Source organism: Dioscorea cayenensis, chromosome 7 (genome assembly GCF_009730915.1).
Source record: "Dioscorea cayenensis subsp. rotundata cultivar TDr96_F1 chromosome 7, TDr96_F1_v2_PseudoChromosome.rev07_lg8_w22 25.fasta, whole genome shotgun sequence".
Taxonomy (NCBI): domain Eukaryota; kingdom Viridiplantae; phylum Streptophyta; class Magnoliopsida; order Dioscoreales; family Dioscoreaceae; genus Dioscorea; species Dioscorea cayenensis.
Genome location: NC_052477.1, coordinates 26480110 through 26498941, shown reverse-complemented (window position 1 = coordinate 26498941; position 18832 = coordinate 26480110). Strand labels below are relative to the sequence as shown.

Genomic DNA, 18832 nt, shown 5'->3' with positions numbered 1-18832 from the left:
TTCGTGGTGGTAAAAGAGGGGATCATTGTGCTGGTGAGTTGCCACACTGTGAGTGGGGAACATATGCCAGGAAGTCTCGTTACAACATGACATAGAGAACCAATGAATGCAAAGAAATGACAGAATACTTTTTCCTTTTTCCTCATCCCTCTCTCTCTCTCTCTCTTTCCTTCTCTAACCTAGTCCTCATCTCGTTCTTCCTTATCTTCTTTAAACCCCAGCCACAATCTCACCGTGAAACCACTACAGATAATCTTCCGGGAAAAGAGTTGGATGAAGCTGGTGTCAGTGCTTACATCAGTGTTTATATAATGTATGGATAAATATATAAACTTCAAGTCATAAGTCAATGAGATCCACGTTTCACGGCAAAGACTACATTTGACTTATTTTTTTTAAAACCAAATCAAAACAAGACGTGTATGTTACAATAAATAATTCATCAACAAATACAGCAAGTCCATATATTGTTTAAAAGTCATATTTTTTTTTAGAGTGATTTCTTTACGTTTTATAGAAGCCCATGCCATTGAACACCACCAAGTACCAACCAATGACACAAGCTCCCCATCTCATTAAATAAACAAGTACACCATCTTCTCTGTCTAACCCTCAAATCCATTTCACAAGAACAAGAGATCCAGACCCAAAAAAGGAAGTTCTTTTTCTTTTTTGTTTTGGTCCAAAAAAGAAGAGAGAAAAAATGGAGAAGAAGGTGGCAATAGTTGGAGCAGGGATAAGTGGCTTAGTTACATGCAAGAACTTAGTTGAAAAGGGCTTCAAGCCTATCGTCTTTGAAGCCGGCTCATGCGTCGGCGGCGTCTGGGCTCAAACACTGAGCTCAACTAAGCTCCAGTCTCCGAGACTGGCGTACCAGTTTTCCGACTTCCCGTGGCCGGAGACGGTAACGGAGATGTTCCCTTCTCACGTACAAGTCATGGAGTACTTGGAATCATACTCGCGGCACTTTGATCTCCTTCGTTATATCCTGTTTGGTGCCAAGGTGTTGGGAATGGAGTTGGCCGGAGTTGATGAGGAGGAGATGGGTTGCTGGGAACTTTGGGCTGGCAACGGCGAGGCTTTCTCCGGCGGTGGCCGGAGAGGGAGGTGGAGACTTACTGTGCAACTTGAGAAGGAACAGTGCAATGAGGTGGGTTCTTTTTCTTTTTGCATATTTATCCTTGCAAAACCTAGTAATTTCATTAAAGTTGGATTTCCTAAACTGGTTTCTTGAATAATATACAAATAAATTTTTAGTTGCTGAAGGGCATATATGCAAATAAAAATCTGTTTTGACTTTTGCATATATGAAAATCCTCCTAATTTTATGTATATGTGTGTGCGTCAATAAACTGCCTTTATAGCTCATTAGAGTGATGTAGGAGTAATTTAGAGCTCATTTATCCGCGTCTAGGTTTTGCCCATTTTATAAAAAAAAAATTACAATCAGAGAAAGAGCATGAATAGCTAAAAGTAAATACGATTTATAGATTAAAAGAATTCATCTATTGTTAATGTAGCTCTTTAGAACTCAAACATATTAGAAAAAAGTACTTTGACTTCAAGGTCAAATGAAGTTAGTCGGGATGGATCTAAAGTGGGAGCAGTGGGGGCAACTGCCCCCACTTAACTTTGTAAAATTCATTAAATAATAATTAAAGTTTTTTATTTTTTCAATTTACTCCCATTAAAATTAAGAAATAACACCTACATAAAAGCAATTAAAAAATTATCAAAGAGCTTATAGAAAAAATCTATTTTAAAAATTAATTCCTTTCTCATCTCTCAATTTCGAATTATATCATATTCCTCTCATTCGGTTCTCCCATATTGGAGCTTGGATATGTGAATTAGAGAGCAGCCTTCAATCCTCGCAAAGTCCTCATTCAGCTCCTGCAAGTATGTAATTCAAGAACTTAATAATCAATTCAATGAGGTGAAAATAGATTTACTTCTTTGTGACTTCTATAATGTCTTTGTGATTTTTTTGAGGTTTTTGATAAAGAAAAACTAATTCATTTTTCTCAATTTTATCCCTAGAGTTTTTAGAAACGGAACTTCTTATTCTTGGCAATCCACTTGAGACTTAGCATTATTTATTTAAGATCTCATTGTGTTTAAAAGCCTAAAAGGTATCAATGATCTTTCTATAAAACTTGTTGAGGCAAAAAACACATTGTGTAGTTTTTTCTAATATGAAGATTGTAAAAAATCACTTGCTCAACTGATTGGGAGATTCTTGGACAAATGATTGTTTAATTACTTATATCTAAATTGATAATGAAAAATCTTGCATCATTTCCAAGCTATGAAAACCCACAAAGAGCAATTGTAATATATTACTTTCATATGACGAAAACTTTTGATGCACTTGTGTTCCATTATTTTTTTATATGTAATATCAGTTTGTCCCCTCTAAACAAAATCCTGAATCCGTCCTGGAAGTTATATCATAATATTTTATGACTGATTGACTTTCTTAGTGTGTGTATCTCTATTCAAATAAGATAGCTTTTCATTTATGAGAGATGATGTAATCAAGATGTGGCTCATCCACACCTATTTGATTGTCTCAATTTGGTGGCTTTCAAAACAAAGGACTAAAACAAAAGCTAGATTAGATTTTTAAGTTTAAAGAAAAAGTATTATGTGACATAGAAATAAAATGATAGTGTGGAATCATGCAGGAATATGAATTTGATTTTGTGATATTGTGCGTCGGACGGTTTAGCGAAGCTCCAAACATCCCAACATTCCCTGAGAACAAAGGACTTGATGCATTTGGCGGCCAAGTGATTCATTCTATGGATTACTCTAAATTAAACAAAGATGCCGCAATGCAACTGGTTAAGGGCAAGAAAGTCACTGTTGTTGGCTACTTGAAATCAGCAATTGATATCACTTACGAGTGTTCCATTGCAAATGGTGAGATATATATATGTATATATACAAATTTATATTTTATTTGCTATGTCATTAGGTTAATTATATTTGCTTTTATGATATCGTTCTTATTTTGTAGGCGTTGAGCATCCCTGCACGAATATATGTAGAACTCCGAGATGGATTGTACCAAGTTTTGTTGCATGGGGGATCCCTATCGGCTACTTTTATTCAAACAGGTTTTCTGAGTTATTGCTTCATAAACCAGACGAAGGAATTCTACTTGGTCTTTTAACTACTTTTCTGTCACCTTTGGTATTATTCCCTTCCACATCATTTTATTTCATTCAGAATGTAATTTTTAAATCTATTAATAAACTTTTTTTTAGTGAAACCCTCTTTCCAACAATAGTCAAAGTAAATAACTTCGAGTTGGTGTACGAATTTATATTGCTCATGCTATTGGACAAAAGGACTGAGACAAATAATATTTGTTAATTTAACGATCAAAATGAACAAGAATCACTTATGACTTCAATCTAAAAATAAAAAGCAGAGTTTATATATATATATATATATATATATATATACCAATGACGATGATGATAAATACATACGTATGCATGCAGAGATGGGTATTCTCAAAGTTCATTGAGAGCTACTACAAGTGGGCAGTTCCCATGAAGAAGTATGGAATGGTACCAACACACAGCTTCTTTCAAGGAATTACATCTGGTTTGATTGCAATGATGCCTGAAATGTTCTATGAAAAAGTGGAAGAAGGTAGCATTGTTATAAAGAAATCAAAGTCTTTTGCTTTTTGCAAGAAAGGTGTGATGGTTGATGGTGAGTCTTCACCAATTGAGAGTGACCTTGTCATCCTAGCCACTGGCTTCAGAGGTGATGACAAGCTCAAATATCTCTTCACTTCTCCCAACATTCAAAACGTCATTGTTGGACCATCATCCTCTACTCTCCCTCTTTATAGGTCAGTAAATTTTCTTTACTTTTTGAAAATTTTTTTAGAGGACATTTAATTAATTAGGGGTTGAGGTCTTAATGTTTAGTGTTAAGGTTTATGATTTAGGACTTAGTGTTTAGGGTTTATAATTTGCTAGGTTTTAATGTTTATGATTTAGACAAGTCTGTCTTAGTGCAAATGGGACTCTAAGCAAAATTATAAAAAAATTTAAATAATTTTTATTAAAGAACAAAATATATAATAAAATAAAATAAATATAAATCATAAATTTATAAGATAAATCAATGCTTTATATTTAAAAGTTAAAATTTTTTATATTGACAACATTAATAATAAATGAAAATTGTATTTTTTTTTTTTTTTTAATCATGAATTAGACCTAACAAATCAGGGGCATAGGCATACGCGTTAGTAGCCCATACCTAGGGTCGGGATTTATGTTGAGGTTTAATGGTGTGAATATTTTGTAGGGAATGCATAAACCCTAGAGTGCCACAATTGGCAATTCTAGGGTACTCAGAGAGCTTATCAAACATCTTCACATCAGAGATGAGAGCCAAATGGCTTGCTCACTTCCTTGATGGAGGTTTTACATTGCCAAGCATTAAAACCATGGAGGATAATGTGAAGGAATGGGACAAGTTCATGAAAAGATATTGTGGTGATTATTTTAGGAGATCATGTATTAGCACTATTCACATTTGGTACATTGATCAACTTTGCAAGGACATGGGGTGCAATCCAAGAAGGAAGAAAGGTTTCTTTGCTGAATGGTTTCAACCTTATGGTCCTATGGATTATGTTCACCTTTTTTCTAATGCTAAAAATTAGTTAATTTTTTATCTTAATTATATATGTGCATATTGTTGGGCTTCAATCAACCAAATGTCACCTGATTGAAAACAGAATGGAACAGCAGCAGGCCAATAAATTCGGATCTATATCAACTTGTAAGGAATACTCTGATATAAGCTGTAACTGCAGCAATTTGTAGTGAGAATAAGCAAGAAATCAGAACAGCCATACACAACAATGAACACCCAATCTTAACGTGGAAAACCCCATCAAATCAAGGGTAAAAACCACAGGACCTCCAAGCCCACCAAGAAATGCTCCACTAGATAATTGGGTGTACAAAACCTCTCCAAATATAGTACAAAACAGAGTACTAATCAGGAGATTAAATACATCAACAATGAAAGAGATTCAAGAACAAAGAGAGGAAAGAATTCACCAATACTGATCTGCAGTTCGAGGCTCAGATCTCCTTCTACATAGCTCAAGTCGAGAATCCGACCGTTCAGATTTTAGAACAATGTCTTGCCAGCCTCCACACCAAATTTCAGCACGATCCGACGGTGAACAAGTGAGAATCGTGCAGAAATGTAATTCAGCCAAACTGTCTGAAAAACCTGCAGAAAAACCCAGTGCTGTGCCCTTCCTTTTCTCTTCTTTTCTTTTTCACTCTGTCTCTCACTGTTTTTCCATACAACCTCTTAATCCTTATGAGCCAAAAACACTTAATGGGCTTGGTCCAAAGACTTGGGCTTTTTCCACATAGGAGGGAAGCCCAAATAACCCAACACATATATGTGATGAAAATATATAAAGTACTGAGTTCTCAAAGTTCATGTGCCTATAAGATTGTAGTTTATGTTTTCATTCATGGTTTTATAAATAAAATTTATAAACTATTCCCTTATTATTGTTATTATTATTTTTAAATAACAACTAGATATACCACATGTATTAAAGAAAAATGAAGAGTACACAAAGGATAACAAAATAAAAAAAATACATGGTCTACAGTAAATAGCAATAAACTATGGGAAAGTTTCTTCAACAATGAATGTATTAGTCTTTCACTCTTTTATTATATATATATAATATGATCAAGTCTTATATGTGATTTATCTCTTTTAATCTTTTTGAAAAATAGAATCAACAATATCAAACAAAAGTTACATCTATGACGAGCTCAATAAAAAATGGGGTCTAGGCAAAATTGTAACAAAAATTTTAATTTATTTTTATTAAATAACAAAATTACATAATAAAATAAATATAGATGATGATCATTAATAATTCTAAGAAATAAAATATTAAACTTTTAAAAAATTCTAGAGATTTGATATCATTTTTAATTTTTTTTTTTATAAATTAATCTATTTACAACGTATCCATAAACTTAATTAAAACCAAGTAAGAAGGACACTCACAACACTCAAAGAAGAACACACACAAATCAAGTAAGAAAGAGACACACAAGATTGGTAAACCAGTTCGGCGTCTACTCGCCTACGTCTGGGGGGCCAAGCCCGGAGATAAACAATCCACTAAAAAAAGGTGAAAATACATGAGTACAAACACTTGTCACTCACACTCTCAGCAATAAAGATTACTACCCTCTCTAGATTGTTTAGTGCTCACACACTCTCCTCCACGTGTCACACTTACAATCTACAAGCAATGTAGCTTATATGGACGCCTCAACATCCCAAATATAGCACATATCTCTTTTAGAATCTCCGCGGCTACTAATTTAAAAACCTGCAGAAATTAGCTATTACAACTCCTGTTGTAACATGAATTGCAACATGGCCCTAACTGCTGACTTGACTGAGTTCTAGTTACGTTGCGGACGACCTCAAGACCCATCAACCTCCCGGTCATTCTTAGTCCGAGTCGATGCAGCCAAATCTCCCAATCCCGACTGCCGGCAACTAGCTTAGCTCCTCAGTTCCTCATCACACAGTCCCCCCAAGGGGCGCATGTCCTTGTGCGTCTTCACAAATCTTGCCAAACTTAGTCTTCAATCTTCCTAGTTTGGTCTTCAAAGATTCTCCAAATTTGATATTCAATTCACTCAAGTTTGGTTCTCAAATCTTGCCCTCAATAGACTTCAATCAATCTTCATCTAGGATTCTTCAAAGCATATCTCATTCATTCATACCATGAATAGATATTTCTTCAAATAAGCTCCACCATATTTAGCCTTCAATCATATCTTTCTAAATATGGTCTTGATATGATCTTGTCTTCAAGTTTCCAAGAATAATTCCACCAAGATCTTCAAGATAATTTCCTCCATGTTATAGACTTATTAAAAATAGTTCCACCAAGATCTTCAAGATGTTTTGCTTTGCAAGCCAAGTCTCCATGCCATGTCACCATGCTTTCCATGTCATCAATTATGTTTTGTCACCTTGATTGCCACATCACTTGGTCTAGGTGTCAAATCATGCCAATAAATAGTGCGGTTGCACTAACAGAAGTAATGGTCAATCTATTTAATTTTACTTATGCCTTAGCTAATCATAAAAATAACTTTATTAATATTAATCTTGGAAAGCTCACTTATGCTAACACAATTATAATAGATATAATTAATATTTTTTTTTTATAAACAATCAAAGCATTTAAAAACAAAAGTAATATATAATATATAAAATGGAAAAGAATTACAGGAAGTAAGACTTCTAATTCCATGATCACTTAAAAACAAAAACAAAATTAAAAACAAAAATGAAAAAATTGAGTCTAAATTATAAAAAATATTAAAATAAAATATTGTGTTGAAACACAATATTTTTTTATTGTTATTATTATGTTAGAAACATGGTAATTAGTGGTAAAAGGGGAAGAGGAATTATCATGCTGGTCAGCCGCCACGTTGTGAGTGGGGGAACATTTGCCTGGAAGTCTTGTAACACCATGACATAGAGAACCAATGAATGCAAGGAAATGGCAAAAAATACTTTTCCTTTTTCCTCATCCCTCTCTCTCTCTCTCTCTTTCCTTCTCTAACCTAATCCTCATCTCCTTCTCCCTTATGAGGCTGGTGTCAGTGCTTACATCAGTGACCATGAAAATGTATGGATAAATATTTAAACTTCAAGCCATCAGTTAATAAGATCCACATCTCACGGTCAAAAACTTCATTTGTCTCATTCTTTTAAACCAAATCAATACGAGACGTGTATGCTACGAGAAATAATTCATCAACAAATACCGCAAATCCATATATTGTTTGAAAGTTATATTTTCTAGAATGAATATATAGCCATCAGTTAATCTCTTTATGTTTGAACAGTACCAACCAAAAGCACAAGGTCCCCTATCTCATTAAATAAACAAGTACTCCATCATATCTCTATTTAAACTTCAAAACTTCAAATCCATTTCACGGGAACAAGAGATCCAAATTTAAAAAAAAAAAAAAGTTCTTTTTCTATTTTTTGGTTGGAAAAAAAGAAGAAAGAAAAAAAATGGAGAAGAAGGTGGCCATAGTTGGAGCAGGGATAAGTGGCTTGGTTGCATGCAAGCACTTAGTTGAAAAGGGCTTCAAACCGGTTGTCTTTGAAGCCGGTTCATGCATCGGCGGCGTTTGGGCTCAAACACTGGGCTCAACTAAGCTCCAGTCTACGAGGCTGTCGTACCAGTTTTCCGACTTCCCGTGGCCGGAGACGGTGACGGAGATGTTCCCTTCGCACGTGCAAGTCATGGAGTACTTGGAATCATACTCGCGGCACTTTGATCTCCTTCGTTATATCCGATTTGGTGCAAAGGTGGTGGGAATGGAGTTAGCCGGAGTTGATGAGGATGAGATGGGTTGCTGGGAACTTTGGTCTGGCAACGGAGAGGCTTTCTCCAGCGGTGGCCGGAGAGGAATGTGGAGACTTACTGTACAACTTGAGAAAGAACAGTGCAATGAGGTGGGTCTTTATTCTTTGCATATTTTTCCTTGCAAAACCTCGTAATTCCATTGGTGTTGGATTTCCTGAACTGGTTTCTTAAAGAATATGCAAACAAATTTTTAGTTTTTGTAGGGAATGTATGCAAATAATAATCTGTTTTGCATGCATACCCTGAGAAACAAAACATCCTAGTGTTATGTATTTGTGTTCATCACTGAATTGCCTCAGTGGCAGGACTAAGAGTAAAAAATGAAGGGGGTGCTTTACTTAAAAAATTAAAAATAAATTTTAAAAGTTCTCTATGAAAAATATATATAGATGGGTCGAATGATATGTCATTACTAATCAATCCATCTAATTTTAAAAAAAAAACTATAGAGATACTTTAAAATTGGCCAGGTAAAAAATTAGAGAAATAAATAATATATTTTTATAAATATTTTTTAAAAATATTTTTTATATGTTATATTATAGTTTATAAATGTAAGGAATCAAATATTAAATTTTAATAATTGTTTTCTAAAATTATAATTTTATACTGTATAAATTAATTTATAAATAACAAAAGTGCTAAATAATAGATCTTTGAAAAAAGAATATTTTTTTTTACTACATAAACTACTTTGGATAATATTAATGGGTCAAAAAATAAAAATTTTATAAAAAATTTTTTTCTTCAAAATATTATTTTTTAGACTACATTATTAATTTGGAAAAAATTTAATATTTTAAAAAAAAATAAAAATAAAAATGAGAGGGCAAGGACTAAAAGGGAGAGGCGGTTCCCCTGTCCTCCTTCCCTTAGCCTTAGTATGTATGTATATGTATATATGTATATGTATATATACACACACTATTAACTGGAGGCCAAGGGGTTGCTCAAGCACACCCTCCCCCATGGAGCTCATTAGAGGGATATAGGTGTAATTTAAAATTTTGGATGTAAGGATTTATTCATCTTGACATATGTTCTTTTTTTAATTTTTTTTTTTTAAATATTGTCCTTAATTGTATCGTCCAGGCTTTGGCCTAGCCCAAGCTCAAATCTGACAAGTCTCATGAATAGTTTGGGCCGGGCTGAGGTTGGTCAAATTTTAAATATGAAGCTCATGGTCCAGTTCATGGGTTTGGCCTTTTGGATTAATTATTGGATCAGGTTAGGATTGCCCCATTGGATTTTGCTTTAATCAGCATGTTGTTATTATTATTTTTTTAATTTTACTTAGTTAATCTTTGTGATGATTTAAAAAAATTAAATATAAATATAAATGAATAATTTTATTAATTGATTAGTATTATTATATTTTTAACTTGAAAAACATTTTATTACTAAAATATGAGTAAATCTCGTTGGCACCTACTCATTCTATCATTATATATTCTTTGTGATTTTTTTAAAAAAATTATTATTAATATTTAATAATAAATTCAATGGGTCAACCCATTGGATCAGCCCAAAAAAAATCCAAAAAAGTCAGCCCATCATTTAAAAATAATATCCATATCCAATCCAAAGTTTACTTGGGTCGGACTTGGACTGATTCATCAAACATTAACTATATATTGGATTTAGATCGGGCTTAGACGCCCTTGGGCCAATCCGTGGGCCTTGGGCCAAATGATGAGAGTCTACATCTATCCTTGCAAAAAATCATATTTGTATATCTATATATATATACACACATTTTTCTCTATACATCATTTGGGGATATATGAGTAATATATAATTTTGAAGGAGTTTACATTGAAACAAAGATGTATGGATCTTCTTCCATTTGTCTCCTCTTCAACCATTTCCTTTTTTTCTGGTGGCTTATAATTTATGATTTTTGAAAGATGTAAAATGAATCTTTTTATGAAAAAACTAGAGGTTCTATATCGCTTTGTGGAAGAAGTAGGGGGGGTGTTTGGATGATTGGGGGAGGAGTGGATTGGGAGTGACATGAGAGGTAATGGAGGAGGAGTGAGAATGAAAAATGTGTTTGGTTGGTAAGGTTTGGAGAGTGTAATTTATTGGGAATGAAAAGAGTAAAGAAAGTGAATATGATAAAATGACAATTATGACCCTTATCCATATAAATGATATTGTACATATAATAATGACTTATTTTTAATTATATATATTTTTAAATTATGGAAAATAAATATTTAATTTTGGTATACTATAATTTCAATCTAATTTTTGGGATGAGATGTTAATATCATTAATTAGATATTAGTTAACAGTGTTAAATATACTGAATTATTTTTAATTATAATTTTTAAAACATTGAAAAAATCTAACTAATTAATTATAAAAAATAATTATTTACATTGATAATACTATAATTTTGTTATAAGTATTATATTTAAATATTAATATTATTAATTAGCTAGTTATTGATGGTATTAACTATAATGAGATATTTTTAATTATATTTGTGTAACACATTAAAAAAATTTAACTAATTAATTGTAAAAAATAACTATTTAATTTTATAATACTATAATTTTGTTATAAGTATTATATTTAAATATTAATATTATTAATTAGCTAGTAATTAATGGTATTAATTATAATGAGATATTTTTAATTATATTTGTGTAACCCATTCAAAAAAATTTAACTAATTAATTATTAAAATAAATATTTGTAAACCTAGGGCCATATAAATCTTTTCCATATCCAGGATTGGGCAATCCCCCAAAAACACGGTGATTGAGATTCACTCACATGTGTGAGTCCCACTCCCTCCACAATCCCCCCTCACTCCTATTGATGGACACCCAAATAAATGATTGCATGTACTCCCCTTTTACTCTCACTCCACTCTTGGCATCTCAACACCCCCTAAGAACCAAAAGATCCCTTCAACCCTTGTAGTAACCGAATCATTACTTTTAAGTGCAACTCTTTGTTTTCTTTACTAACTATCAAATCAACTTTTTAATTTTATAATAGCAAAAGTACCATCATTACTTCACCATCGATGGATCCATTGAGGATTTTTTTTTTCAAATGCAACGAGCAGATATAGGATTTTCCAAATGCTTCTTTTTTATTTTTTTCCCTCTCATCCTTCTTTAACCTCTTTCTTTCTTTTTCTTTGTGTTGATCCTTTTCTTGTACATGTTCCTCCTTTTATTGTTGCTTTCCTTCTCTTTCTTAGACATGTTCTTTTTATTGCCTTTTTATATTTTTTTTCTTCTTGTATTCTAAGTATTTATGTTTCTCTCTTCTTCTCTTTGTTTTTTTTTTGTTTATTTTATTTGTTTTAGGAGTTTATTAATAATGCCATTCTTCTAGCATTGGGTAAAATAATGGGAACAAAAAAGAACCAAAATAAATGAGAATGAGTTGGATTTTAATGTTTAAGAGGTGGGGAAGTAGAAGATGGAAGAGAGATGTAAGTATAAGATAGCTTGGTTGTTTACCTGGCCAGCTAGCGAGTTTAACTGAACTGGTAGGGAATGAATATATATATATATATATGATAAACTAAGGAATAAATAGGAGCAAGATGGATTAGACAATATAGACGGACATGTTAATGGGACTAACAAGTTTATTAAAGAAGGAAAAAAAAAACTAACTAATAAAATTAGAATTTTTAAAAAATAAATTTAAATATATAAAAACTTGATTTTAAATAAATTATATAGAATAGTTTGGTGGTTAAGATGTTAAGTTGTAGCCCAACAACTCCTGATATATTGGTATTGAATTTTTTACGAAAAGTGTTTATGTCCTTACAAAGAAGATATGTTCGAATCTTAATTAGCTCATGCAAGATAAAAATATAGGTGTATTGAGGTATTAGGTTACAATTTGAAAAGTACCATGACTAATTAAAGAATAATATGATTTATAAATTAAGAAAAGAACTTCATCTATTGTTAATATAACTTTTTAAAATTCGAACATATTAAAAAAAAAAACCTTGACTTCAAGGTCAAATGAAGTTATTGCAGAATATTTTATAAGTCATTAGCTTTCCTAGTGTGCGTGTTTATATTCAAATAAGGAAGCTTTTCATTTACAAACTGACATGTGATTCATTTTTACTAGTTTTATCGTCTCAATTTAGTAGTTTTTAATAGCTTTCCAAGTAATAATCAACCTATTCCCATGTTATCTAATAAATTCAAACAAACACCAAATCTTATATACCCATAGTTAATAATAAGCCATATCTTAGTTCTATAGTAGCTATTGCAAATAATGAGCCATGTTAGCTTCGTGGTAACTTTGGTGTTTGTTTTATTATATAATATAGAGATGATAGGTTGGTCATTAATACTTCAAAAACTTACTGCCCTTTGTTCTAAATGCCACAATTGAGACAATCAAATGGATGAGAATGCGCCACATCTCAGTTCCGTGATAGTTACCATCTCTTGTTTTCTCTCGTTTACGCATATAACCCAAATACCTTATAATATATGTGTGTAACCATATTCCTGTAAAACTGATTTTTGAAGTAATTTACATATTTAAAGGTACGTATTAATTAAACAAAACGTTTTAAAGATATTAATCTCGAAACCTTTCTAAAACATACAACTAACCTAACTTGTAGCATTTATGAAATATTTCTATTTGGAGAATTAAATGCCTTGTAGTGGACAAGGAGCGGTGTGGCATTTTCTTTTTATTTTGGATATCATTTTACATATCCCTTGGAAAAAATCATATATATATATATATTAAATCCCATATCATTTAAAATTTATTATTATTATTATTATTATTATTATTATTATTAATTTCTACGTTACCTATTTCTAAATTAGTGATTATAAAAAAACAATCTAGATTTATGATATCAGTGATTGCATCACCCATCTAAACTCCTATCCCTTCTTACTCCTCTCAAGCCTCAGGCCCTCAACATTAGTCATATGTTTGGAAAAGTAGTGCCAACTCACCATAGCACATGTCACCGACACTAACAAAAATAAATCATAAAAAGATGTGTATGTTAGGATAAATAATTCATCAACAAATCCCCAAATATTTTTAGAATGATTTTTTTTTTTTTTTTCATAAGATTTCAAAAAAACATTTAAAATTTCCTGTAGACATTAAAAAAAAAAAATCTTAGTCCATGCTTATTTCGGGGTCATTTTATTTATTTATTTATTTTTTTGAATGAGGTGAATAAATCACAATTTATTAAAAAAGAATCGGGGTCATTTTATTGAATAAATGTAATAGTCCATGCTTGTTTCGGAGTCATTTTATTGAATAAATGTCTGAGGCAATATAAAAGGCTCATGAATTGATAATGCATGATACATATCTAAAGAAGTGAAAAAAAAAGGAATATTATATGTAGTGACATGGAAATAAAATGATAGTGTACATGGAATGACGCAGGAATATGAATTTGATTTTGTGATATTGTGTGTTGGACGGTTCAGTGATGCTCCAAACATCCCATCATTTGAGAACAAAGGATCTGAAGCATTTGGCACCCAAGTGATTCATTCTATGGATTTACTTTAAATTAAACAAAGATGCTGCAATTCAACTGGTTAAGGGCAAGAGAATTACTGTTGTTGGTTACATGAAATCAGCCATTGATATCATTTATGAGTGTTCCATTGCAAATGGTGAGATATATATATATATATATATATATTTTATTTGCTATGTCACTAGGTTAATTATATTTAATTTTATGATATTGTTCTTATTTTGTAGGTGTCGAGTATCCTTGCACGGTTATATGTAGGACTCCGAGATGGATTATACCTGGTTTTGATGCATGGGGGATCCCTCTCGACTACTTTTATTTAAATAGGTTTTCTGAGTTATTGCTTCATAAACCAGGCGAAGGGATTCTACTTAGTCTCTTAACTACTTTTTTGTCACCTTTGGTATTATTTCTCTCTCTCTTTTTTTTATAATTTAGAACGTAATTTTTAAATCCATTAATAAACTTTTGATTCAAACCCTACTTCCAACAATTTGAGCAAGTCAAAGTTAATAACTTCAAGTCAGTATATGAATTTATATTGATGCTCATTCTATTGGATAAAAATATTGAGACAAATAATATTTGTTAGTTTAATGATCAAAATGAACAAGAATACGGTATCTTATGAATCACTTATAACTTCAATCAAAAAATAAAAAGCAGAGTTATATATATATCAATGATAACGGTGATAAATATACTTACATATATGTCTGCATGCAGAGGTGGGCATTCTCAACGTTCATTGAGAGCTACTACAAATGGACAGTTCCACTGAAGAAGTATGGAATGGTACCAACACATAGCTTCTTTCAAGGAATTGCATCTGGTTTGGTTGCAGTGATGCCTGAAAAGTTCTATGAAAAAGTGGAAGAAGGTAGCATTGTTATAAAGAAATCAAAGTCTTTTGCTTTTTGCAAGAAAGGTGTGATGGTTGAAGGTGAGTCTTCACCAATTGAGAGTGACCTTATCATCCTAGCCACTGGTTTCAGAGGTGATGACAAGCTCAAATATCTCTTCACTTCTCCCAACATTCAAAACATTGTTGTTGGACCATCATCCTCTACTCTCCCTCTTTACAGGTCAGTAAATTTTCTTTTATTTTATTTTTTTAGAGGAGCATGAAATTAATTAGGGGTTGAGGTCATAATGTTTAGTGTTTAGGGTTTATATTTTGCTAGGTTTTAAGGTTTATGATACAGACAGGGCCTGTTTTAGTGCAAATGAAACCCTAAGCAAAATAAAAAAAAAAATTAATTAAATAATTTTTGTTAAATGACAAATTATATAATAAAATAAAAAATTTAGATAATAAATTATAAGATAAATCAAAGTTTTATATTTAAAAAAGTTAAAATTCTTTATATTGATAATAATAATAATAATTATAATAATTATAATAATAATAATAATAATTATTATTATTATTATTTTATTTTATTTTTATTTTTTAATAAAATCATGAATTATTAGGTCTAAAAATTATTAGGCACATGCGGTAGTTATCTAGGGCTAGGATTTAGAGCTTAGTGTGGAGGTTTAATGGTGTGAATATTTTGTAGGGAATGCATAAACCCTAGAGTGCCACAAATGGCAATTCTAGGCTACTCAGAGAACTTATCAAACCTCTTCACATCAGAGATGAGAGCCAAGTGGCTTGCTCACTTTCTTGATGGAGGCTTTACATTGCCAAGCATTAATTCCATGGAGGATAATGTGAAGGAATGGGACAAGTTCATGAAAAGGTATTGTGGTGATTATTTTAGAAGATCATGTATTAGCACTATCCACATTTGGTACAGTGATCAACTTTGCAAGGACATGGGGTGCAATCCAAGAAGGAAGAAAGGTTTCTTTGCTGAATGGTTTCAACCTTATGGTCCTATGGATTATGTTCATCTTTTTTCTAATGCTAAGAATTAGTTAATTTTTCATCTTAACTATATTTATGCATGTATGTGATGAACATATATATATATAAAGTGTGTGTGCTCAAAGTTCATGTGCCTAAACGATTGTAGTTTATGTTTTCATTCATGGTTTTTTAATAAAATTTATAAACTATTCTCTTATTATTATTATTATTATTATTATTATTATTATTAAATAACAACTAGATATACCACATGTATTAATGAAAAATAAAGAGTACACAAAGGATAACAAGAACATATTACATGACCTTCCGTAAATAGCAAAAAACTACGGGAATGTATTAGTTTTTCACTCTTTTATTATACATAATATGATCAAGTCTTAGATTTAATTTATCTCTCTTAACCTTTTTGAATAAAAGGATCAACAATATTAAGCAAAAACAAATTCCAGAACAGTCTCGGTAAAAATGAGGTCTAGGCAAAAATGAAATATTTTTTATTATTTTTATTAAATAACAAAATTACATAGTAAAAAAATAAAAAATATATAGATAATGATTAACAATTATATTTTAAAAAATATTACATAGGTAAAATTTATATAATTTATTGTTATTATAAATTAATTAAATAAGATAAATATTATATTTTAAAAAAATAGTAAAAAAATAAAATTATGAAGATAAAATAATAATAAATGAAAATTTTTAAATATAAAAATTAAAAAAATAAAGAAAAAATAAAGCTATATAATATAATATAGTCAAATCTGCCATTCATGAAACTTTCATTAGTATGACAAGATACAATGTAGATTAGGCTTTTCTCTCTCTCTCTCTCTCTCTCTCTCTCTCTCTCCAATGAGGCTTTTGGCCACTGGAGCTCGCCAGAGGTGGTGTGCCAGTGGATGTAATTAGGGGTGGACATGGGCCGGGATGATCCATGGGCTGGCCCGAGCTCAGCCCAAAAAATACAAGACTTGGATTTAGAAAGTTGGCCCAAAGAGTTGGGTTGGGCTCAAAAATTTTAGCCCGATTAAATTTCGGGTTGTGTTTGGATCAGATGAATTTTAACCCGACCCTACTCGGACCGACCCGAATAAATAAATATATATATATATATATATATTACTTATAATATATATAATTATATATATAATAAGTTTGAAAATAGTCAATATTAGGCAATTTTTTAGCCTTTAATTTATATAGAATTTGTTTGAACCATTTATAATACTTGTGTTGTATTGTTTTACTTGTTTGAAAAAATTTTAGAGGTTGTAGTGGCAGTTTTATTTAGTTATTTCAACTATTTAAAAAAATTATTTATTTTTTGGGTTGGGTTGGGCCTAGGCCTAATGACAATCAAATGGATCCTGGTTTGGGCCAAGACAATTTGGCCCGAACATGGCCCGACCCAGCCCAACCCGTATATATGGGTTGTATTTTTGAGTCTAGCCCAGCCCGGCCCATGTCCACCCCTAGATGTAATACATGCTCAAGATCCCTATGTTAATTTGTGTATAAAAGTATCTCTATGTGTTAATGTATGTACATAAATATGTATATGTATTTGTGTAAGTATCGTGATATTAATTATTTATGTATGATGATAATTAATAAAAGTTTAAGACTAATATTACTATACTATTATTATTTTAATCAATTTTTTTTTTTGAAGGAGTATAACTTTTGTATCTCAGCCAAGGTGAAATCTTTTATAAGAAAATAGTTTCTCCAAAATACCTGATGCAACGGGATAGGGTTGAAGATTTTGTTTAGTCTAAAAATGCCCAAGTCAACAACAAAGTAACAAACCTAAATCCTGTTTTGTCTAAGGATACCTAGGGATTTAGAGGAAAAACAAAACAAAAAAAAAACCAAAATCAACTACTCACTTTAGCCCAAGTGCTTACAATAAATAGACCAAAGAAAATCAGTAAAATAACCCTAAAAAGGAGACAATTCGAAATTTGCCAAAAATGGTAAGTTTTCAATTTACAACAGGAAAATAAAATACTTAACAAAATAAAGTTAATGGGGTAATTTTTTTGGGTGAGTACCAAACTTTGCTTTGTTTTCAGTTTGAGCACTAGCTGCCAGCCACCCCACCACTTGGTTTAGCTTTTGACTTTTATCTTTCCCCTTTCCCTACCTTTTCCTCATGTCTTCCTTCCCGATCACCATAATGGCTAGAAGCCCTAGCAGCCTCACCGTTAAGCCCTCACGGGAGTCTCCCTATAAAGGGTTGGAGGCCACTGAGACCATTGGCATCATCATTCTCATCGGTGTCTGCCACCATTCTTACCGGTGTGCTTTCTCCGAGGTTTGTGCTAGAAGATCGAGGTGCTATAGTGTGCAGAAGGTATAGAGAGAAGTCATGGAAGTCGATTGGGTGATTAGACCCGTGGACGCCGGTGAACCAATCTATGGTAAGCTTTGTTTTGTCTAGCTAAATGTTTCCAATTTTAAATCAATGCTAGGGTTTGTATGCTCTTAATTTCCATATAAATCCAGATGTTTGAAAGGTTGAAAAATCCTAATACTGTATTAGAACTTGTTATTGAAGTAATTTGGAGGCTATGTTTCACAGTTAGTATGAAAATCAAATTAGGGTTTTGCATTAGGGAAAACCAAAAATGGTAAGAATGCATAAGAATTTGATTATAGAATAGTAATTTTTTTATTTGGACATGGAAATCCATTCACTTATGTTTAACTTGGTATTTGTGTGCATGCAATTTTTGGCTTCTTCATGATTAATACTGTTGTACTTTGTAACATGTTGTATTTTGCCTTGTTTTATGTTGTTTTATTTTAATAACAGAGCCCAAGTCAGAGTACTACACTATAAAATTCTATTACACAATAGGTGAAACAATGAAATGGGGTGACCAGAAACTAGTAGGTTATGTTGATTATTCCTGCCCAG

General features: G+C 31.7%; 1 protein-coding gene and 1 pseudogene across 1 annotated transcript; both read left to right on the top strand.

The window, feature by feature from the left end:
• The first annotated feature begins 434 nt into the window (after positions 1-434).
• LOC120265887 lies at positions 435-15984 on the top strand (annotated as a pseudogene).
• LOC120265888 (probable flavin-containing monooxygenase 1) lies at positions 8134-8652 on the top strand. Its single transcript, XM_039273845.1, has one exon. It carries the CDS (start codon positions 8134-8136, stop codon positions 8623-8625), a length of 492 nt encoding a protein of 163 aa, XP_039129779.1. The 3' UTR covers positions 8626-8652.
• Positions 15985-18832: the final 2848 nt, after the last annotated feature.